We start from the raw sequence: 23,530 nt of genomic DNA, 5'->3' as shown, positions 1-23,530 counted from the left end.
ACCCTGGACGAACTATACACCCCCCACCTCCCTTGAATTGTTAGATTTGTTATTCAATACATATAACAATTTATTTATATTTATTCTAAATAAATACAATTAATATTAATTTTAATATACAATTATTAAATAAATAACAGAAATCAATCCTAAATATTACTGGAAAACAACAACTGAAGTGATTTGCCAAGATCAGTTAAGAAACCTTTCGCATGAAAATTAATTATGACAATTTTAAAGAATACAAAAAATGTATTATAGAATTATCTGTGGTCTTAGACCAGATCATGGCTGAGAAATCATGTTATGAAGTCTTACCTCCCTGACCCATTATCCCTCCTTTCTGCTTTAAAGGCATGCTTAGTGAAAGCAACATCATCATCAAATCATATAAACTTTAATCGACTATCAAAACTCGCTGCGTGACGACATCTCTGCACAAAAGGCTGTTAGTCAGTTTCACGGCGCATGAGCGGCGCCTATTTTGTCTGCGTGCATGCAAACAACCAACCGGGATTCACACAGGAGTGCGTGAGGCGCGCGGGAATGGTTTTCTGCGCGAATGCGTCAGTTTGCTTTCATCAGCATTGAACCAGCACTGAGGGGGAGAGACAATGAATCAGCTACGTCAGTAACACCAACAATAATTTAGTGGCTGCATTTTATTTATATATTTATTTAAATATTGGGAATTTATAAGTACATTTAAATCAATAATGTCAACAGCAAAATTATATTGGGGTGGCCAGAGTTTACAGAGGGGTGGCCGTAGCCACCCTTGGTCACCCCTTGGGGGCGCCCCTGTGTTTATGGTGGAATTATGGCGGCTTGAGGAAGCAACAGACTGTTCTACGACATAAACTTATTATTCCTACATCTTCTTCTTCTGAGACTAATTTCTATATGCATATTCTCCTAAAACGTTCATACTACAACCACTAAACTGCTCTGACTCGGGTTGCTTTATCTTTTCCAACTGATCTGACTTTTGCTTTTGCCAAAACTGACCCGGACAATTCTGGAAAGTCCCATTGACTTAACATTGGAGTAAACTTAGTGACCTCATCACTTTGCGTCACACTGTCATACAGACTTAATGTTGGGCTCATTAAACTCAGACTACCAATCTGCCAATCATTGATGACCTTTCATTTTACTAGCTACACCCTAGCAACCACTTATAGCACCCTAGCAACTGTTCCATAGACTTTTGACTATTAAACCACACTGAACTGAATTAATCTGAACTGAAACTCTGAAAACTGAAGTGACGCTGTTTACATTCACTATAATCTTCTGTGTGAAGCTGCTTTGACACAATCTACATTGAACTAGCAATATACCAACAAACATACTAACAACATGTTAATTCATACAATAAACATACTAGCAACATGTTAATTCATACAATAAACATACTAGCAACATGCTAAATCATAGTAAATTCATGCTCAGATGCTAGTTTATGCTAGAAACATGTTAATTGTTATACTAATTGTAGCAACTACTTGGAACAACTTGGGAACCACCTAGCAATGCCTTAGCAACCACCTAGCAACACCTTAGCAATGATCCAGAACACCTTAGTAACCACCTAGCAACACCTTAGCGATGACCCAGAATACCTTAGCAACTACCTAGCAACACCTTAGTAACCACCAAGCAACACCTTAGCAACCACCTAGCAACACCTTAGCAATGACCTAGAGATGCCTTAACAACCACCTAGCAACACCTTAACAATGACTTGGAACATGGTAGCAATCACCTAGCAAAACCTTAGCAAGCACTTGGCAACGACTTAGATCACCTTAACAACTGCCTAGTAATGCCTAAGCAAGTGCCTAGCAACCCCTCAGAACATCCTAGCAACCGCCTAGCAACACCTTAGCAACCATCTAGCAACGGCTTAGCAACTGCCTTGCAACCACTCACAACACCCTAGCAAACACCTAACAACGACTTAGAACACCTTAGCAACCGCCTAGTAATGCCTTAGCAACTGCCTAGCAACCACACAGAGCAAAACAACCCAAAACACCTTGGCAACACATTAGCAATTAACTAACAACACCTAAGCAACCGCCCATAAACACCTTAGCAACCAACTGGCAACACCTTAGCAACCAATTAGAACATCGTAGCAATAGCCTAGCAACACCTTAGCAATCGCTTAACAACTATCTAGCAGCGCCTTAGCAACCACCTAGCAACCAATCCAGAACCCCCTATCAACTGTCTAGCAGGAAACAGGCCATTATAAACTAGAATGCAGTGATGACTGATTCAGACATCTTGAAATCTAGACTGTCAGATCACAGAGCTTCAGTCTTGAACAAACCCAGAATCCAGGATAGAGTGTGTGTGTGAATGTGGTGTGGAGTGTGTGTATGAGGCTCATTGTTGTGTCAGAGACGCTGTAGAAGGACAGAGTTCCTGCACTGTGATCCACATACACTCCTATTCTAGAGGAGCTGACGGAGGGTTTAGGGAGATCAGTCTTTATGTTATTATGATAGAATGAGAAACTGTGAGAAGAGTACTCCAAACTCCAGGACTGATCATTGCGTCCAAATCCACACTCATTACCCGAACCCTTCCTGCTGATGCTCTTATATGACACTGATATTAACACACTTGCTCTGCTCCACTCCAGCTCCCAGTAAGAGCGTCCACACACACTCTCTCTACACAACACCTGAGGCCAAACATCAAATCTGTCTGGATGATCAGGATACGGCTGGACTGAACGTTTATATTCCACCGCTGTGTTTCCTTCAGACAGAACCAGCCTGTTATGCGCTGTGTTTGGATCCAAAGTGAACTGTTGAGAATCTGAAGAAGATAAAAATCAGGAAAAATATCAATGAATTTCTGAGTGACAATAATGAAATCATGACTGTATTATTATTGATCTGTTTCAGTTCATCAGAATGTCTTTACTCTAATATTATTTGCACTTTTGCTGATTAAGAAACAAGAACTATGAATGTTTCAGTACATGTTCAACCCCAAACCAGAACACACTGGGACAGTATAGAAAAGGCGAATCAGGAAAGTGGAGATTTCTAAATGTTCTTTGACTTGTATTTCACTGCAGATGATAAAATAATCCTGATTTAATGTGTTCCTCATGACTTTTATTATTAATCACCAATTTCTGTTCCTGCAACACATTTAAATAAAGTTGTATCAGTAAAGCATTTATCAGTCTGTAATGTTGCCGTTCCTTTTCACAACACTTAAAGACGTTTAGAGACTGAAGACAGCAAGTGATGAAGAGTTTCAGGTGTCATTTTCCTCCTGCAAACAAATCTAAAGGTGTCTTAGGAAGGTTTCTACACAGAGTTGAATAAATGAGACTTTAACTAACCCAGTAAGATAAACTAGCTGTGTGATTATATCTAGAGCTGCTGATTCTGTAGAGTTCAGTGTGTTTAATGTAGATCAGGGTTGATTTGAGCAGTTCAGCACAGTTCAGTCTGATTGATGATATATGATAAGAATATATGGAAACGGCCACAAGAGCTCATTATAGGTGTTTCATTCTCAGTCAGCTCATTCAGGTTAATGGCTTTGAGCAAAACCCCGAAACCTCACACAACATCTCACTCATCAGAACGCTCTCGTCTCAGGAGCTCAGTGATATATTCCAGTGACATATGCTGGTTAATGCAAGTCCTGCAATCGTGATGATGAGCATTATAAGCGTGTGTGTTTTACTGTCTCCTGTTTACATGTGTGTGTGTGTGTGTGTGTGTGTGTGTGTGTGTGTGTGTGTGTGTGTGTGTGTGCTGTTTAGCCAGGTGAACATCACTACACGTGTTAAAGCTACTGTAGCAGCCCTTGGTGAGCGGAGTGAGGTGTGTAAGTTTTGTTTTGAAACTGTTAACTGAGCCAATTATTGTTTATCTGTGACTTTACACAGCTCATCTACTGTTCACTGTACACAAACGCCTGATCATGAACTGTAAAGGTGTCAGAGTTCATTATCAATCTGCTTTGTGCTGATTTGTGTGTTTACTTCTAGTTTTCACTGTTTCTGCTGGTTCCAGAATAAAACACATTACAGCCATCAGAGACTCTCTGCCTCATATGAAGGAATCCAACACAATATATAACTATAATCTTTAATGTTCAGTATGATCAGAGTCACTTACACTGGAGGAACTGCTCACGGGTCTGTGGTTGAGGAGTGGGAATAGTGCTAATGGTTCTCACTGTGGAGACAAACAGATGATTTAATATTGTCACATAATACAAATGTGTTTAAACGTCATTAGATACATTACCATTATCATTAGAAAGCTTACCTCGACTAGATATCATTTCTATCTCCTCAGTGCAGAACTGCTGCAGTTTGTCTCTCAGACGAGACACAGATTCAGCAAGTTGATCAAAAGCGAGCTGCGAGCTGCTAATAAAGCTGGATGAGTCTGTAGATCCAGGAGGGACAGAGAGAGACTGCAAACTCTACACAGACACAACAGAAACAGCAGCTGAAGACACACAAACACAATCTCTGCTCCACATGCTCTTCCACTGTCCTGTGTGTCACCTGGAGGAAATGGATGTGATCTTCTGTGTGTGAAAGCTGCTCCAGCTCAGCGTTTCTCCCCCTCAGATCATTGATCTCCTGCTCCAGTCGCTCCAGTCGTTCTTCAGCTCCACTCACTGCAGTCTTTTCTCCATCTCTGATCATCTGCGTGAGCTCCGAGCGGCTTCTCTCAATCCAGCAGATGAGCTGAGTGAAGATCCTCTCGGTGTGGTCCACTGCGGCCTTTGCAGAGCGCTGTCAGACACACACACACACACACACACACACACACACACACACACACACACACACACACACACACACACACACACACACACAGAAGCATTGGAGTGTGAAAGGCCTCTTCAGCTGCTGTTCTTCTGCTCAAACTCACCTTGTGAGACTCCACAGCCTCTCTCAGCTCCTCCAGCTCCTTCTGTCTCTCCTGGAGTCTCTGCTGGAATTTGCTCTGGGTTTCCCTCAGCCGACTCTGCAGGATTTAAAGCAAAGTGGATTATTATATATAATTAGACAAATAATGAATGATGCAATCAAACTACCAACAGAGAAATATAAGATAGTTAATGTGTCGCTGTTAATTATCTCTATGTAAAGAGTCTGAGTGTAGTTTATTGTAATTTATGCATCAATTCTGTCATTAATGGTGCTTTAAGGAATTGTGTGGAGCTAAACATCTCTTGTAGCTTGATAGAAATCTGAAAGATCTCATATAAACTATTTTAAAAGTATAAATAATCCATTTAAAGTAGTTTAAGTGAGCAGTAATTACATTTTAGCCAAGTGTAATTTCTAGTATCTCTTCATTGCTAGCATGAATAAAACACTGTTTGCTAGAATGAGTGAAGGTAGTCGAGTCCTGTGTGTCTATAAGATGTTCTGAGCTAGAGATATTGAGCTTTTTAAATGGTTGCTAGGGTAGACTGTTTAGTTGCTAGGGAGTGGTTTGGCATAGCAAGCTCTGTGTCTGTATGTCATTCAGATTTAAAGAAGTGCTTCAGGTCTGGATTGGTAGGCTGGTGTAAATGAATGGAGTTCTTGATCATCTGAGTCCAAACAGCAACTCTCAGGTGTCTTCAATGCTGATCCACTGATATTCATATCATTCCTTCACAACGGATGTCTATGTCTATGCTAAAGCTAAAGAAAGCTAAAAGGTCAGTTTTATATTGCAGATGTTTGGACTCAGTAAAATGAGCAGAACCTCAACAACAGACTCTGATGCAGAGTTATGAGATCACAAATTCTGGTCCAGTGTTAAGTCAATGGCAGTTCTCCAGTCAGATTTCAGAAAACTACAAGTCGGATGAGTCAGAAAACACATGACAACCTCAGTCATCATAGTGTGAAGGTGTGACGTGAGGTTGATGTTTTCAGTGTTGCCAACTTATAAAGAGCTGTAAAATTGAGTTAGTGTAGATGCTCATTAGTTTTGAACTCAACATGTCTAAGTGTTAATTGTTCAGGCAGAAATACAGAAAGGAGTGGGAGTCTGTACCGGAATATAAAGGATGGCTGAAGCCAGTACCTGGGGATGACGGCCAAGCAAACTGTGCAGACTGCAGATCAGATATGCTTGCAGAAATGTATGACATTAGAAAACATTGTGCTACAGCAAAGCAGTCTGTGATGCAGCTCATACAGTAACTGTGTCCACAGGGAATGGAGACTGGATCCTTCAGGAGATCCAGACACACCGAACAGCTGAACTCATGATGAGCCAAAGACACACTGGATTCTGCCATTTTACTGCTCATACAGAGACACCGACTCAACACACCCAACACCGACTATTACTTTCGGTTTTTGAGTTAACTTTCGATTCCTCTCAGCTCTGACACTTCCTGTGTGCGTCATAATAAACTCCGCCACTAGAGGACAGTCTAATGCAGAAATAAACCCACAACAGTTCGATAAATAAGTAGCTTATATCATTTTTTAAATGTCTTGTAATTCTCTTATGAATTTTAGATGATCATTTTCTGCCATTTAAATAATTAATTCTTTGATTTATGCAGAATATTTATTAAGGAAATCCTAGTGCAAATTTATATAGTCAGTAATGAAGAATTGATGGACTTGGCAACATCCACACTCATGTGTCAGGAGACCAATGAAAGGCGTGTTTCTGCTTGAAGCGGCTCTTTTTTTATTAACTTCAAGAAACTGTATAATACAACTTAGAATACAGTAAAAGATAACAGTTCTTTTACACAATAATCACATTACATACACAAGATAAAGAGCAAAAATAAAACACAATTTATAAAAGAATAAAAAAATAATATAAAAATGTAAAAAGTTAAAAGAAAAAACAGATAAATATTCGAGTAGCATGAAAGATCTCATCATATTTGCTCAAGAAAGAAGCACATTTCTGATTCTCAATTAATCTAAGAGATTTAATTAAATGTTCTATTTCACACAGGAAGTCTATAAAGATTGGATTTTTTTAAGGAACCTCTGTTTGTGAAAGTAAAATTTCCCAGCAAGTTTATGAAAGTTCACAGTGGCTTCTAGTGACTTGTTTTGGTTTTCAAAATAACAAATAACATCCTTAAGGTACAAATTACCACTCATATGAACCTTGGAAAAACAATATGAACTTAAATCATCCTAAAACAGTGATGATACATCGCAAGAAAAAAAGAAGAGACAAATGTCTTCACACTCATTCTTACAAAATGAGCAAATATCAGTAACATCACAATATTTGGATAAAAGTGCATTACAATAAAAATTTAAAGTGCATCTCTTTCATTTTATTAGGAATGCAGAATTTATATGGTGATAATCATGTTTTCCTCCATTGAATATTAACAATTATGGAACCTTTAAACTTTCCTCTAGGAGTGATTGCGTTATGTGACTGCGACACTTGATGTATAAACTTATTATTGCTTTATTTACTAAGACTAGATCTTCCTCCTAGGTGTAACTGTGACAATTGTTTGGAAGCTGCGTCATAACTAAGAGCTGCTTTCATCAGACATAGTAGTCCACTAGTTATAGCCTTTATAATAAAGCGATCAGGGAATTGATAAATGTTTATAAAACTCAAAAAGATCCCCGTTACTGTTAAAAAGATCAGAAACAAAAATAATGTTTTTGTTAAACTATTTATCCCAGAAAAAAGATTTATTATTTATCTTAATGTCTACATTATTGCAGAAAATGGTTTTGTGGGGTGAGAATTTGTGGCTGTAAGTCAGTTTCCAGGCTAAAAGAGCTTGTTGATGGAATTGAGCTAATTTAATAGGTAATTTACCAACGGAGTAATTGCATTTCATTAAAAAAGAAAGGCCACCAATCTTTTTAAATACATTGTTTGGAATAAAAATACCACATAGAGCCTGAACCAAGCAAGCATCTCTTCAGCCAATTGATTTTAAAAGTATTATAGGTGTCATCAAAATTTGGGACTTCATGACCCCCCTCACTCCCTTCAATTTGTGAGGCTTATTATTCCAAAATATAATCAAGAAAAATTTTGCCCATTTTTTTAGAGGTGTGATTATCTACTGCTAAAGATAATGAGGGGTACACACATCTAGATAACCTATCTGTTTTGGTTAAGAAGACTCTGCCTAGAATTGATGAATCTCTTTGGAGCCACTGTTAAAACTATATTTTACTTTAGATAATCTTGTTAAACAATTTAAAAACTGTCTGCTAATTAGATTTGTTGTTATATTAATTCCTAAGTATTTTACTTCATTTTTGATTGGTATATTTTTAATTTTTGCATCAAAGGTGTCATACAAGCAAATCATTTCACATTTTAATAAATTTAGTTTGAGTCCAGAAGCATTAGAGAATGCATTAATAATGATTAAATTAGGAGACACTTGATCTTTATCCTTTAAAAATAGTGGAGTGTCATCTGCTAATTGTGATATGCGAATCTCTCTGTTAAAGATATTAATACCAACCAAATCATTATTATGTAGAACAGGTGTCACCAACATGGTGCCCGTGGGCTAGAGGATCACATGAGTTGCCCGTGGACCTGTTATAAAGTTAGCTTACCATAGCACCACATACCAGTAAGCTGCATCAAATTTTTTTTGTAGCTATTCTTTTTAAATCACACTTGCATTGGTTGATATTTATCTGCTTCCATTCATTGTTGACAACTATTGTGAGAAATCATTAATATGATCAGTGTCTTCACATAAATGAATATCATTAATTGTCAATAACATATAATTAAAAGTAAATTGAGCAAATTTGTTATTAGGAAGTGTGTATCAAACTGGTAGCCTTTCACATTAAACGATACCCAAGAAGTAGCTCTCAGTTTCAAAAAGGTTGGTGACCCCTGGTGTAGAATATCTATAGATAGAGTTTCTTTTTCTCTTTTTGCCTTCCTCACGAGCCTTCTTGACTAAAGACCATAACTTGGCTCCTGCATCCGCATCCTGTTTGATTAACGCCTCCTTGATGCGAAATCTGTTTTCTGCTACGATAGCGAGAGTCTTTTGCAGCTCGCCATTCAATGTCTCTGTAGTGCCAATTGTTGCTTGCAAGGAAAAGATTTAATGCATTGCAGGCTCACTGTAATATACAAAATGTTCTTAATGTAAGCACATGGGTTTAAAATAAACAAAGAGCCGTGCACGCACAAGCGGTGGGATTTTTAACTTGCTCCCGAATCTGCTGCAAATCGTTGCTTTCCCTTTGCCACTTGTTTCCCGCGGCCCGTGGGAAAATATCTTTACATTAAAGTGACGTTGCTGCTCAGCATGTATCATCTCCTGATTATTCAACTCATTTTATTGCTTTAAAGTCATTATTTAAGAAATTAACTCTTCTTCTTTATATTAGTCAGTGTCTTTCTTACCCTCGTGCTGCGTGGGTTTCCTCCAGGTGCTCCGGTTTCCCCCAAATCCAAAGACATGCGGCATGCGCTGCGCTATACTGTAGGTGAATGTAATATGCTAAATTGGCCGTAATGTGAATGAGATGTACGGATGTTTCCCATAGATTAGTTGCAACTGGTCGAAAGGCGTCCGCTGCATAAATCATATTCTGTATAAGTTGGCCGTTCATTGCGCTGTGGCAACCCCAGATTAATTATATATATATATAAATTATTTGTATTTTTTTTTTTGCTATTGAGTGATTATAAAGTTTTAATCATTATTAAGACGTTAAGTGAATTAAAATGGCATCAGATTATGGCAGGTGAATGTTAACATTACTGTTAAGCTTTAACTTAAGACTTAGCCTAAGAGTTAGCCTGCCCTGGACCAGGCTAGTTTCCCAGCATAAGTTGCCAGGGTAACTAAGTTTGAACGATGTAAATTTGATTTATGAAACCGAATCCGCCATTAATAAACCTGACTTACCCAAATAAGCCTGGCTTTTTCTGTAAGCTTGGTTTATGGAATAGCCCCCAGGTCCGATAAAATCCCTACAAAGACACCATCGTCCTTCTCGGAACCGCAAATGGCCATGGCATGACCGCAGTATAACGCGCACGTCTCCCTCGTCAACACAGGTGCGCGCCCTAACAGAAAGCGGGAGACACGTCTCTATAGCAACCTCTCGCGACACAACCTCTCCAATGCGGCGCCTCGCGATATTTGCAAACAAAACATATGGATCTTTTTTTTATTATCAATTGACAGTAACGGAGGAACGCCATGAAATGTAGCGAAGTAAGAGTACTGATTTTTCTCTAATAATTTACTTGAGTAAGAGTAAAAGTATTTAAATGTTCTCAAAAAGTACATGTTTCCCAATAATTTTACTCAAGTAAATGTAACAAAGTAAATGTAACTCGTTACTACCCACCTCTGCTTGGGCGGTATCCAAATTTTGATACCGTCAAACCGCCTCCATATTTTACCCCGGTATCCGGTATTACCGGCGTAATTAAAAAAATGATGACGTAAGGCTCAGACAGCGTCACCAAACTGTTGGCTTGAGCCTAAACCATTCAGAAACTGAATACCTTCTATGCAACCTTAGGCTCGCGGTCAGAAAGAGAGAGAGAGAGAGAGAGAGAGAGACAAGCGACGCACAGCATATCTCTCTCTCTCTCTCTCTCTCTCTCACACAAACACACACACACACACACACACACACATCTCCCGCGATTTATTCAGAAATTTACTCCCACACCGTAAGAAATCTGTCCGGCTCCCACGGAACAGCAGCGGGAATGCAGAGAGCTGTAATCGGGCCATAAAAATTATACCCGATAGGTCCCGAGTCCGACAGGTACATTTTGATAGACAGCTTTATAAAGCCTGAACGCGTTTACAGCCTGACATTATTCAAATGTGCTCATGCACACAGCTGTAATGCATTTTTTCAAGAATGAGTCATTTATATGTTTTAACATCATTTATTCGTAACAAACGTAGACTATAGGCCACTTGAAAGTTGGAACAAAGAAATAAAATAAGTCCTCTTTAACATCGTAACATCTCAGCACTCTATATAGGCCTGGGTACATACACTTAGCTTTTAAATTGGCCAACACATCAATGAAAATAAATCTTGCTTAACAAATCAAATGAAAATAAACTCTAAATGATGACGGGTATTTTGGCAATAACGAAATTAAGATAAAGGCTGTGCAAGATTTGTTTCGCCACTGCTCTTCACAATCTGGCATTAAGGCGGCGGTGAAGCTGAAGATTAAAAGAATAATGCCACCATTAGCCTGTATACTCTGTCTACATTATGATTATATGGTTTAATCAATATTTATTTATAATTTTAAACCCTGTACTCACCAAGATTAGGCTACGTGTGTTTGTGGAGGAACATTATTAAATCCACAGGCTTTAGCGCAGTCCTGCGCTCACGGGCTCCAGCAGCTGAACACCCTTTTCCTGCTGCTACAGGTCGAGATGCAGAGTTCTGATCCGGCTGATTTTGCAAGTTTTGGGTAGGATTGTTTGTTCATCTTCTACCAGTCAGGAACATCCATTTAATTTTCCATGACAGCAGTTTCACTTTAGCGAATGGCCTCGTCTTTTTACCTGTCAGCTTGCGGTTTAGGGCTCTACCGTAATTCGCAGTGTATGAGCGACCGCAAAATACCTGCGGCTGGAATGACCGCTCCTTCTGAGCTAGTGACGGGCTTGACCGCCATCAAAATTCACTTTTTTACTACTTCGTCATCATTTGTTTCACCTTTTGCAGGGATGGATTTTAATGCAGGGATTTGGATTTTTTCGGGGCTCGCCGGGTTCGGGCAAAGATCTTCAGCTCTAATGCAGACCTCTCGTTCATATTAACCACGTCTCCCTTCTGTTCAGTTGAAACTGCCAAACTGCAGGTCACTTTGGACTCGTCACGTCACCTCTCTTCCTCTCCCTCTCGCCCCCTCCCTCTCCCTCTTCCTCTCCGTCTCTCCTCCACACTGTCCCGTGATGACAACCACACATACATTTTTGTAGGCATTAAATAAAGGATATTTAATATTTTATGACAGTATAACGGTATTGAAACTGACACCGTTGCTATTTTTAGATCCCGTGGTATACCATAATACCGTAATACTGCCCAAGCCTACCACCTAGCAACACCTTAGCAATAACCTAGAACACCTTAGAAATCGCTTAGCAACCACTTAGCAACGCCTTAGCAACCGCTTAGCAACCAATCCAGAACCCCCTATCAGGAAACATGCCATTCCAAACTAGAATGCAGTGATGACTGATTCAGACATCTCGAACTCTACACTGTCAGATCACAGAGCTTCAGTCTTGAACAAACCCAGAATCCAGGATAGAGTGTGTGTGTGAATGTGGTGTGGAGTGTGTGTATGAGGCTCATTGTTGTGTCAGAGACGCTGTAGAAGGACAGAGTTCCTGCACTGTGATCCACATACACTCCTATTCTAGAGGAGCTGACGGAGGGTTTAGGGAGATCAGTGTTTATATTATTATGCCTGAATGAAAAACTGTCAGCAGAGCAGCACAAACTCCAGGACTGATCATTGAGTCCAAACAGACACTCATTACCCGAACCCTTCCTGCTGATGCTCTTATATGACACTGATATTAACACATCAACACCGCTCCACTCCAGCTCCCAGTAAGAGCGTCCACACACACTCTCTCTACACAACACCTGACGCCAACAATCAAATCTGTCTGGATGATCAGGATACGGCTGGACTGAACCTTTATTTTCCACCGCTGTGTTTCCTTCAGACAGAACCAGATATGTATGCGCTGTGTTTGGATCCAAAGTGAACTGTTGAGAATCTGATGAAGATAAAAATCAGGAAAAATATCAATGAATTTCTGAGTGACAATAATGAAATCATGACTGTATTATTATTGATCTGTTTCAGTTCATCAGAATGTCTTTACTCTAATATTATTTGCACTTTTGCTGATTAAGAAACAAGAACTATGAATGTTTCAGTACATGTTCAACCCCAAACCAGAACACACTGGGACAGTATAGAAAAGGCGAATCAGGAAAGTGGAGATTTCTAAATGTTCTTTGACATTTAACTAACCCAGTAAGATAAACTAGCTGTGTGATTATATCTAGAGCTGCTGATTCTGTAGAGTTCAGTGTGTTTAATGTAGATCAGGGTTGATTTGAGCAGTTCAGCACAGTTCAGTCTGATTGATGATATGTGAAGTTTATGTATAAACAAATTTCGAGAGGATCACGTGCTTATGATTGCTAGCAGCTGACCCGCATTATCTAATTCACTACGATCCAATCAGATGACTCCTAAACTACTATAAATACCCAGGGGTTTATTCCATTGCTATCTTCGTTTTGAAGACCGAAAGCAAACCAGCTAGCCAGCTAACCAGCAAGCCAGCCAACCTGCAAGCTAGCTAACCAGCAAGCCAGCCAACCTGCAAGCCAGCTAACCAGCAAACCAGCTAACCAGCAAACCAGCAAGCCATCCAGCCAGCAAGCCATCCAGCCAGCAAGCCATCCAGCCAACAACAACTTTCACCTCCACCATCGTCAACCTCTATCAAGTCACCTCTATGCTAATAACATCAAGACCATGAGCAATTTCGACAATAACAACAACAACAACAACAACAACATGCCCGAAAACCAAGAGAACAACCCTCAAGACCTCCCCACTATCATCGTTACCCCCCCAGCAACACACCAGCCTGTAATACAAGACCCTCAATCTCAAAACGAAGATTTAACAAGAGGACGAAGAATTACCCGCTCCGCTATCAGCAGACCACCCCGCCACAGATCACCATCGCCAGCAACATCGAAAACAAATAATGTTTCTCCTACCTCTTCTTACGCCTCTGCCTCCTCCTTCATCCAGCCATCAAAAAGAATAACCGTCACCGAACTCAGGAAACTCCTAGCCGATCTTGGCATCCACGCTCCCGAAACCTCAACAAACCGGAACATGTAAAATTATACACTAACGCCACTTCAGACTCTCACCCCTCGCTCAGCCCATCCGCCAGACCAAACACTCAGAAGTCCGATTCTCGCTATACTCCCTATACCCAACATCCCCGCTCTCAAACCGGGAAAAGGAAATCAAAACAAAAACACGTCTCAAGCCACACCCCCTCAGAACAGCTCCCTCAGGCAAGCCGGCAACCCCAAATTACGTCACCTCCAACCCTCCAGCAAGACTCCAATCAGGATCCCAACAACGCCATTCACTCTCTCACTCAACCCGGATCCACACCCTTCTTCTGGCCGCCTGCTCCCCCTAGCGCCCAAACCAGTCCTCACATGCCTTCTACCTCAGCCTCTCATTTCAACCCTTCTGCATTTCCTCTAAACCAATCTTTTCCTCCTCAATCCTCTACCTCTTACCCTCTGCCTTCAGTTCCAACCTCTTCAACCCAACCCACTTTCCTCCCTCCCTCTTCCCTTCCCCTCGGTCACACCAACACTGAACATGTCACTCATCCGACTCTTCCCACACCAGTTTCTTCGCCACGCCCCCCATTCACTCTTTACACAGCCACACCCCTCCCTCCGCCTCAGAACGCTCTAGCAATGGAACCACCTCAAGTCTCCAATACAACAAGAAACCAAATCCTATCAGGTGCAGATATAGATCTCTTTTCACTCCTTTCACCTATTACACCCCCTGCAGCAGAACGCCAGGTAAATTGCGGCAATTTCACAGTCACACTCAAACCACCATCCAACACCCATTCTCGCACTTTATCTCTGGCCGAATTCTCCATAGCTTTCGCTCGCTTCACTGACGTCATCTGCTCAGTCCTCCCCCATAGGAGACGCGAACTGAATGGCTATTGCTGATGACTACATGGCTATTATAGCCGAACTAGCGATCTCCTATGGGGGTACACATTTCTACACGTACCATAAATTGTTCTCCGCTAAATGCGCTATCAGATTGACTCAGTGGAACCAATTTTCTTACTGGGGGGCCGTAGATTTTGAACTCCACAACCGAGTCTTTCTGGGATGCCGTAATTTATCTTGCGCCGTCTGCCGCTCCAGTCTTCACCCCACCACATCCTGTCCCTTTATCACTCTCCCCTCTGATTCTGCACAATCTCCTAAATCCACTAGTTACGTCCCCCGCCCACCCAGCGATAATCTGCCTTCTCTTCTCTCTCCTTCTTCTAATCGTCCTATCTGTCAAAACTTCAACATCAGCAGGTGTTACAGGGCCTCTTGCAAATATCTACATTTATGCAGCTACTGCGGTGGCGCTCAAGCCAAAGTGATTTGCCAGGTGTTAAGAGCAAAGAATAAAAAGTCAAAAAATTACTTGTCGACTCCTGTGAATGTTTCTCAACTTGCCTTTGAATTGAGCTGTCACCCTGATACTAACTTCTCTGATTTTCTGATTTCAGGTCTAACCCACGGATTTAACCCGGGCGTTTCAGCTCTCCCTGCCTTCAACCTATTCTGTCCTAATCTGCAATCCGCTACTACTGATCCCGAAACTGTCGATATGTTAATCAAAAAAGAAATTGACAATAAATTCATAATAGGACCTTTTTCCGCCCCACCGTTCAGTGTTTCTCGGTGTAGGTGTAGCAACTAGGAAATTCTCTAACAAAAAACGATTGAGTATCGATCTCTCCGCTCCGCATAACTCTATATTTCCTAGCATTAACAGCACCATTCCTTCAGACGAATACTCGCTGAATTATCATGATATAGACCAAGCAATTTCGCTCATCAGATTAGCCGGTCACAATGCTTGGCTTGCAAAAATCGACATTTTATCCGCCTTTAAAATCATGCCAATTCACCCAGACTTCTGGCACCTTTTTGGCATTCATTGGCGCTCACAATTTTACTTTGCAGTCCGATTAACTTTCGGCTGCAAAAGTAGTCCTAAAATTTTCGATATGCTTTCAGAAGCATTATGCTGGATTTTATCCAACAACTACGAAATCCCGCATATCATCCATCTCCTCGATGATTTTCTCCTCATTTCCCCAACTTCTTCACCTCCAGCTAAACACCTATCATTCACCCAAAAGGTTTTCGAAAATCTAGGCATCCCCCTCGCAGAGGAGAAAACAGCCGGTCCCAGCACTTCCACAGAATTTCTGGGCATCAACTTAGATTTGAATAAATTTCAAGCATCCCTTCCCAAAGAAAAGATCGACCGTATAATCTCTTTATCTCAAATTTTCCTCGAGAAACAATCATGCACTAAACGCGAACTGCTATCTATTCTCAGGCATTTCAATTTCGCGATGCGCATAATTCCCCAAGGCCGCCCATTTATTACTCACCTCCTTCAGCTCTCCTCCTCGGTTCCCGGTTTAGAAGATACCATATATCTTTCTAAACCCAGTCGCAATGAACTCAGCTTATGGATCTCCTTCCTTGAGCAATGGAACGGCTGTTCCTTTTTCTATAGCGACCTAATTTCTTCCCCGGTGGATATTAATTTATTCACTGACGCTGCCCCCTCAGTCGGGTTCGGCGGCTTTTACCAAGGTCACTGGTTCGCTTCAACGTGGCCCCCGCAGATGCTCAGTCTACCCAGAAATCAGCAATCATCTGCGCTTTTCAAACTCTACCCCATAGTCACAGCAGCGCTTTTATGGGGAGATGAATAGTCCGCCTCTAGCATTCTCGTTCATTGCGACAACGAAGCCAACGTTTATTGCATCAATAAAGGACGCTCGCACGCACTTCCAATTATGCCCTTACTAAGACGCCTTTTTGGACGGCAGCCAAAAAGCAATTCATTATGACTGCTAGACATGTTCCAGGTTGCAAAAATCAAATTGCTGATTCTCTCTCTCTTCTTTTCCAGAAATTTCGGCTCTTGGTACCGGAAGCAGACCAGCATCCAACCCCTGTTCCACTCTATTCACAAATGATATTGCCATAAACCACCCATTTCACCGCCTCCATGAAACTTCCATATCCCTGATCCTTCACGCCGTCGCACCAAGAACCCTTCAGTCATATCTCACAGCATGGAAATCTTATAAATATTTCCACACCCTGTACCAAATACAGTTCCCAGATTTTTCATTGCTTACCATCACCTCATTTATTTCCCACCTCCATACAGCCAAAAATATCCAGGCAAGCTCCATAAAAAGCTACCTTAGTGGGGTCCAATTTTTTCTTAAATTGATTTACGGGGCCACCTCAGAAGCCATTTCTAACGCTCAAACTTCCATCCTCATTAAAGGTATCCAGAAATCACACATTAGCCTCAGCCGATCCCACCTCAAGACAGCCCAGCTAGCCCTAACCAGCTAAATTCCAAACTCCAACTAGGGGTACGAGCTCGACCCTAAGTAGGCTGGAGTGCGCGTGTGTGTGCTTGTGTATGGGTGCGCATGGGAATGTGTGCGATTGCTCGCGCAGATTCAGTGTGCGGTTGCAAACGTATACATGCTTATTTGCACGTAGATATGTATATAGGTGTGGGCATACGTTTAAGTATGCATATGCACGTGCAAGCGAATGAGTATGTGAGCCTATGGGCATTACATGCTGTGCAGGTTGCATGTATGCTCTTAACTTTCCTTTCAAATCTGCTATGCTCCTTCCCTCACCATGCTCTGACCCCCGCAGGGGTCCAATCTGAGCTTGGACTTCCGCGAGTCACCCCTAGCCCATCCCCGGCCACCCCTTCACTACCACCTCCAGTAAGAGCCTGCACTACCCCCTCCCTCTTCCCGACTTTTACTGCCCCCCACCCCATGTTATGCGCATACATCCGATGTATACCTGTTCCGATGCGTGTGCATGCATATGCCGAAACAGGAATAGACGCACATGCATGCTCACGCACGCAGGTTATTCCCTCTCTCCTTTTCTTGCTTTGGCGTCGAGTTCCTCCGCCCTATCTTTTCTTCCTTTCTCATAGGCCATCAATCCTCAGCTCTAACTCCTGCAGGAGTGACTAAAACGAGCTTCGACTCTCGCAAGAGTCCCGCCCCGGCCACCTCCAACTGCAGTCTCCACCGCCCCTTCCCATTCCCAGACTTCAGCAGGAGAAATGCCCACAGCAGCTGTGACCTCGCAGGGTTGCTCCGAGCTTCGACTCTCGCAAGAGTCAATCACCGCCTATGCCCGGCCCTTATCATGTAATAACCATAAATATTCATATATATATTTATATATGCATATATACTCCAATATTCTCCTTTTCTTCTTTCTGGCGTCGAGATTCTCCGTCTGGCAATTATGTGCCCCTTCTTTATTCCTTACAGCGCGAGTGCTTCCGCTACCTTTACCCTTCTCTGATCTCCCCCCTCATCTCCTTACCCTCCTATTTCCTCAATTACTTTTCCAGCGTTGAGTTCTCCGCTAACTGTTTTTCTTTCAGCGTCGCTCTTTCGCTATGTTCTTCCTTTCGCTTAGGCCCTCAATCCTCAGCTCTAGCTCCCGCAGGAACGACTAAAACGAGCTTCAACTCCTGCAGGAGTTCAGGCCCTGGCCACCTCCCACCCTCTCATGCAGGAGTCTCCACCGCCCAAACCTTCCCGACTCTTGCTTGAGCAATCTAACCCCAGCTCCCACCCCCGCAGGGGTGTATATATTTGAGCCTTGACTCCCGCGGAGTCAATCCAGCCCTGCCCTCACCCCGCCTAGGCTCTAGCAGTCTGCTTTGCTCTGCTCCCACAGGAGCTTCTCTTCCTAAGCTATCAACGCTATATCCAGCAGCCGGATATGGCTTTGTTACACCTGCTTTTTGGGGGGCTCTTCAATACGTGGCTGCTGTCCCGAGCTATACAAAGGCATTTTGGGGAGTTCTCGAGATCTACCTGAGCTCAAACTCCCCTCCCGCCTTACAACGGGAGGGAGCCCTGGGCTCGAGGATCTCATGAGCTCAGGGCTCTCTCCCGGGACAGCATGCCAAACAAGCGTTTATAATTAATCATCAGCTAAGTGTGAACTCTTGAAATGGTAAGAATATATGGAAACGGCCACAAGAGCTCATTATAGGTGTTTCATTCTCAGTAAGCTCATTCAGGTTAATGGCTTTAAGCAAAACCCCGAAACCTCACACAACATCTCACTCATCAGAACGCTCTCGTCTCAGGAGCTCAGTGATATATTCCAGTGACATATGCTGGTTAATGCAAGTCCTGCAATCGTGATGATGAGCATTATAAGCGTGTGTGTTTTACTGTCTCCTGTTTACATGTGTGTGTGTGTGTGTGTGCTGTTTAGCCAGGTGAACATCACTACACGTGTTAAAGCTACTGTAGCAGGCCTTGGTGAGCGGAGTGAGGTGTGTAAGTTTTGTTTTGAAACTGTTAACTGAGCCAATTATTGTTTATCTGTGACTTTACACAGCTCATCTACTGTTCACTGTACACAAACGCCTGATCATGAACTGTAAAGGTGTCAGAGTTCATTATCAATCTGCTTTGTGCTGATTTGTGTTTACTTCTAGTTTTCACTGTTTCTGCTGGTTCCAGAATAAAACACATTACAGCCATCAGAGACTCTCTGCCTCATATGAAGGAATCCAACACAATATATAACTATAATCTTTAATGTTCAGTATGATCAGAGTCACTTACACTGGAGGAACTGCTCACGGGTCTGTGGTTCAGGAGCGGGAATGATGCTAATGCTGCTCACTGTGGAGACAAACAGATGATTTACAGTAAACATTGTTAAACAATACAAATACATTTAAAATCATCTGAAACATGTCAGGAAATATAAATCTGACCTCTTCTAGATATGGTCTTCATCTCCTCAGTGCAGAACTGCTGCAGTTTGTCTCTCAGACGAGACACAGATTCAGCAAGTTGATCAAAAGCGAGCTGCGAGCTGCTAATAAAGCTGGATGAGTCTGTAGATCCAGGAGGGACAGAGAGAGACTGCAAACTCTACACAGACACAACAGAAACAGCAGCTGAAGACACACAAACACAATCTCTGCTCCACATGCTCTTCCACTGTCCTGTGTGTCACCTGGAGGAAATGGATGTGATCTTCTGTGTGTGAAAGCTGCTCCAGCTCAGCGTTTCTCCTCCTCAGATCATTGATCTCCTGCTCCAGTCGCTCCAGTCGTTCTTCAGCTCCACTCACTGCAGTCTTTTCTCCATCTCTGATCATCTGCGTGAGCTCCGAGCGGCTTCTCTCAATCCAGCAGATGAGCTGAGTGAAGATCCTCTCGGTGTGGTCCACTGCGGCCTGTGCAGAGCGCTGTCAGACACACACACACACACACACACACACACACACACACACGCGCACGCGCACACGCACACGCACACACACACACGCACACACACACACACACACACACACACACACACACACACACACACACACACACACACACACAGAAGCATTGGAGTGTGAAAGGCCTCTTCAGCTGCTGTTCTTCTGCTCAAACTCACCTTGTGAGACTCCACAGCCTCTCTCAGCTCCTCCAGCTCCTTCTGTCTCTCCTGGAGTCTCTGCTGGAATCTGCTCTGGGTTTCCCTCAGCCGACTCTGCAGGATTCACAGTGAACAAGAGTGAAATAAACGTCACTGTAAAGCTGTAATAGTCACAACTCAATGCATTTAGGCATGTAGACATGGTCAAGACGATCTGCTGCAGTTTAAAGCGAGCATCAGAATGGGGAAGAAAGGGGATTTACGTGACTTTGACTGCGGCATGGTTGTTGGTGCCAGACGAGCTGCTCTGAGTATTTCAGAAACTGCTGATCTACTGGCATTTTCATGCACAACTATCTCTAGGGTTTACAGAGAATGCTCAGACAAAGAGGAAATATCCAGTGAGCGGCAGTTCTGTGGGCGCAAGTGCTTTATTGAGGTCAGAGGAGAATGGCCAGACTGGTTCCAGCTGATAGAAAGGCAACAGTAACTCAAATAAGCACTCGCTACAACTGAGCTCTGCAGAAGAGCATCTCTGAACACACAACACGTCCAACCTTGAGGCGGATGGGCTACAGCAGCAGAAGAGCACACCGGGTGCCGCTCCTGTCAGCTAAGAACAGGAAACTGAGGCTACAATTCACACAGACTCACCAAAACTGGACAATAGAAGATTGGAGAAACGTTGCTGCTCTGATGAGTCTCCATTTCTGCTCACACATTCAGATGCTCGGCTCAGAATTTGGCATCAACAACATGAAAGCATGAATCCATCCGGCCTTGTATCAGTGGTTCAGGCTGGTGGTAGTGTAATGGTGTGGGGGAGATTTATTTGGCACATTTTGGGCTCATTAGTACCAATTGAGCATCGTGTCAACGCCACAGCCTACCTGAGTATTGCTGCTGACCATGTCCATCCCTTTATGAGCACAGTGTCTCCATCTTCTGATGGCTACTTCCAGCAGGGTAACACACCATCACATATAGCGTGAATCATCTCAGACTGGTTTCTTAAACATAACAATGAGTTCACTGTACTCAAATGGCCTCCACAGTCTCAGAACTCAATCCAATAGAGCACCTCTGGGATGTGGTGGAACTGAGATTGGAATCATGGATGTGCAGCCGACAAATCTGCAGCAACTGTGTGATGCTATCATGTCAATATGGAGCAAAATCTCTGAGGAATATTTCCAGTATCTTGTTGAATCTATGATATGAAGGATTAAGGCAGTTCTGAGAACAAAAGAGGGTCCAACCCGGTACTAGTAAGGTGTACCTAATAAAGTGGCCAGTGAGTGTAAACGTTTAATGCACATTTATCCATCGTGTCATACCACTCAGCTCTTACAGTGGAAATAACAGCGATATACTTTTATTAAGCGTCATCTGTTTATGCAGAGGTCGACATTAAACAGCTTAAAATAAAACTCTAAACACATCCCAATATTTCATTCACAACAACCTGTTGATATAAAACACTGTTGAGCTCTGTGATGTAGAATCTGTAATGCTGTATTATTGGTGAATGTGGGATTTTACAGGGATTTAGTCAATTAAACAGTAATTCACTGAACACACTGTACTTTAGTCCCTCACAGGTGTTTTGATTCCTGTCAAACATTAATATGACACCACCCTGACCAAAGTCTATTACATGTGTCTGCTGGAGAGAAGATCAGAGAAACAGCTTTAAAAGTGGAGAAATGAAGAGACATTATTAATAATTGAGCATAAGTGTGTTCATACCTGTAGTTCAGTCCTCTCTGCTGCAGCTGAAACAGTGTCATGGTGTTTGTGTTGATCCAGCAAACACAGATAACAAATACAGCAGTGATCAGTGCGGCAGAAGATCTCCAGGAGTTTCTTGTGTTGAGGACAGATCATCTCCTGCAGTTTATGAGTGGCTTCAGTCACTTTGTGTCGATTTCCCGGATTCAGTTGTTGATGGCGCTGAAAATGAGTGTGACAGTAAGAGTTCAGACACACCAGACAGGACTTGACGGCTCTGTTTTTGGCTCCAGTACAGACGTCACACTCCACATCTCCAGATGCAGCGGGACTCTGAGCAGGACCAGCAGCTTGTAGTTTGCTCTTCTGCAGTTTCTCCAGCACTTCAGCCAGCATGGTGTTTTTAGCTAAAGCGGGTCTGGGGCTGAAGGTCTGTCTGCACTGAGGGCAGCTGTAGACTCTCTTCTGATCCTCCTGATTCCAGCAGTCTGTGATGCAGCTCATACAGTAACTGTGTCCACACGGAATGGCCACTGGATCCTTTAGTAGATCCAGACACACCGAACAGCTGAACTCACGATGAGCCAAAGAAACACTGGATTCTGCCATTTTACTGCTCATACAGAGACACAGACTCAACACACCCAACACCGACAATTACTTTCGGGTTTTTGAGATAACTTTCGATTCCTCTCAGCTCTGACACTTCCTGTGTGCGTCATAATAAACTCCGCCACTAGAGGACAGTCTAATGCAGAAATAAACCCACAACAGGTCAATAAATAAGTAGCTTATATCATTTTTAAATGTCTTGTAATTCTCTTATGAATTTTAGATGATCATTTTCTGCAATTTAAATAATTAATTCTTTGAAATATGCAGATTATTTAATAAGGAAATCCTAGTGCAAATTTATATAGTCAGTAATGAAGAATTGATGGACTTGGCAACATCCACACTCATGTGTCAGGAGACCAATGAAAGGCGTGTTTCTGCTTGAAGCGGCTCTTTTTTTAATTAACTTCAAGAAACTGTATAATACAACTTAGAATACAGTAAAAGATAACAGTTCTTTTACACAATAATATTAATACACAAGATAAAGAGCAAAAATAAAACACAATTTATAAAAGAATAAAAAAATAATATAAAAATGAAAAAAGTTAAAAGAAAAAAACAGATAAATATTCAAGTAGCATGAAAGATCTCATCATATTTGCTCAAGAAAGAAGCACATTTCTGATTCTCAATTAATCTAAGAGATTTAATTAAATGTTTTATTTCACACAGGAAGTCTATAAAGATTGGATTTTTTTAAGGAACCTCTGTTTGTTAAAGTAAAATTTCCCAGCAAGTTTAAGAAAGTTCACAGTGGCTTCTAGCGACTTGTTTTGGTTTTCAGAATAACAAATAACATCCTTAAGGTACAAATTACCACTCATATGAGCCT

The 23,530-nt window shown here is 42.1% G+C and overlaps 2 protein-coding genes and 1 long non-coding RNA gene across 5 annotated transcripts; 1 reads left to right on the top strand and 2 right to left on the bottom strand.

Moving 5' to 3' along the window:
• Positions 1 to 645: 645 nt before the first annotated feature.
• Positions 646 to 6,300, bottom strand: LOC108180198 (tripartite motif-containing protein 16-like protein). Its single transcript, XM_073921788.1, has 7 exons — positions 6,198 to 6,300; positions 6,084 to 6,130; positions 4,932 to 5,027; positions 4,559 to 4,792; positions 4,314 to 4,473; positions 4,161 to 4,220; positions 646 to 2,835 (listed from the first exon to the last, which is right to left on the bottom strand). Exons 1-7 carry the CDS (start codon positions 6,298 to 6,300, stop codon positions 2,303 to 2,305), a joined length of 1,233 nt encoding a protein of 410 aa, XP_073777889.1. The 3' UTR covers positions 646 to 2,302.
• A 3,368-nt stretch (positions 6,301 to 9,668) lies between these two features.
• ftr33 (finTRIM family, member 33) lies at positions 9,669 to 22,753 on the bottom strand. 3 transcript variants are annotated; one of them, XM_073931900.1, is made up of 7 exons: positions 22,099 to 22,753; positions 20,368 to 20,463; positions 19,937 to 20,170; positions 19,692 to 19,851; positions 19,537 to 19,596; positions 11,305 to 12,786; positions 9,669 to 11,199 (listed from the first exon to the last, which is right to left on the bottom strand). In XM_073931900.1, the coding sequence occupies exons 1-6, from the start codon at positions 22,699 to 22,701 to the stop codon at positions 12,254 to 12,256; spliced, it is 1,686 nt and encodes a 561-aa protein (XP_073788001.1). In that variant the 5' UTR covers positions 22,702 to 22,753; the 3' UTR covers positions 9,669 to 11,199; positions 11,305 to 12,253. The 3 variants fall into 3 exon arrangements, with proteins under 3 accessions (XP_073788001.1, XP_003198035.2, XP_073788002.1); XM_003197987.7 differs by having other exon boundaries at positions 9,681 to 12,786; XM_073931901.1 differs by lacking the exons at positions 9,669 to 11,199; positions 11,305 to 12,786 and adding an exon at positions 17,828 to 18,022 and having other exon boundaries at positions 18,455 to 19,596.
• LOC141379211 (uncharacterized) lies at positions 15,139 to 19,598 on the top strand. The gene is made up of 3 exons (XR_012395319.1): positions 15,139 to 17,186; positions 17,800 to 18,030; positions 18,467 to 19,598. It is a non-coding gene; the product is annotated as an uncharacterized lncRNA (long non-coding RNA).
• Positions 22,754 to 23,530: the final 777 nt, after the last annotated feature.

This window comes from Danio rerio, chromosome 2 (assembly GCF_049306965.1).
Source record: "Danio rerio strain Tuebingen ecotype United States chromosome 2, GRCz12tu, whole genome shotgun sequence".
In the NCBI taxonomy this organism is placed as follows: domain Eukaryota; kingdom Metazoa; phylum Chordata; class Actinopteri; order Cypriniformes; family Danionidae; genus Danio; species Danio rerio.
Note: the sequence above shows the minus strand (reverse complement) of the source record. Positions and strands in the feature narration are given on the sequence as shown.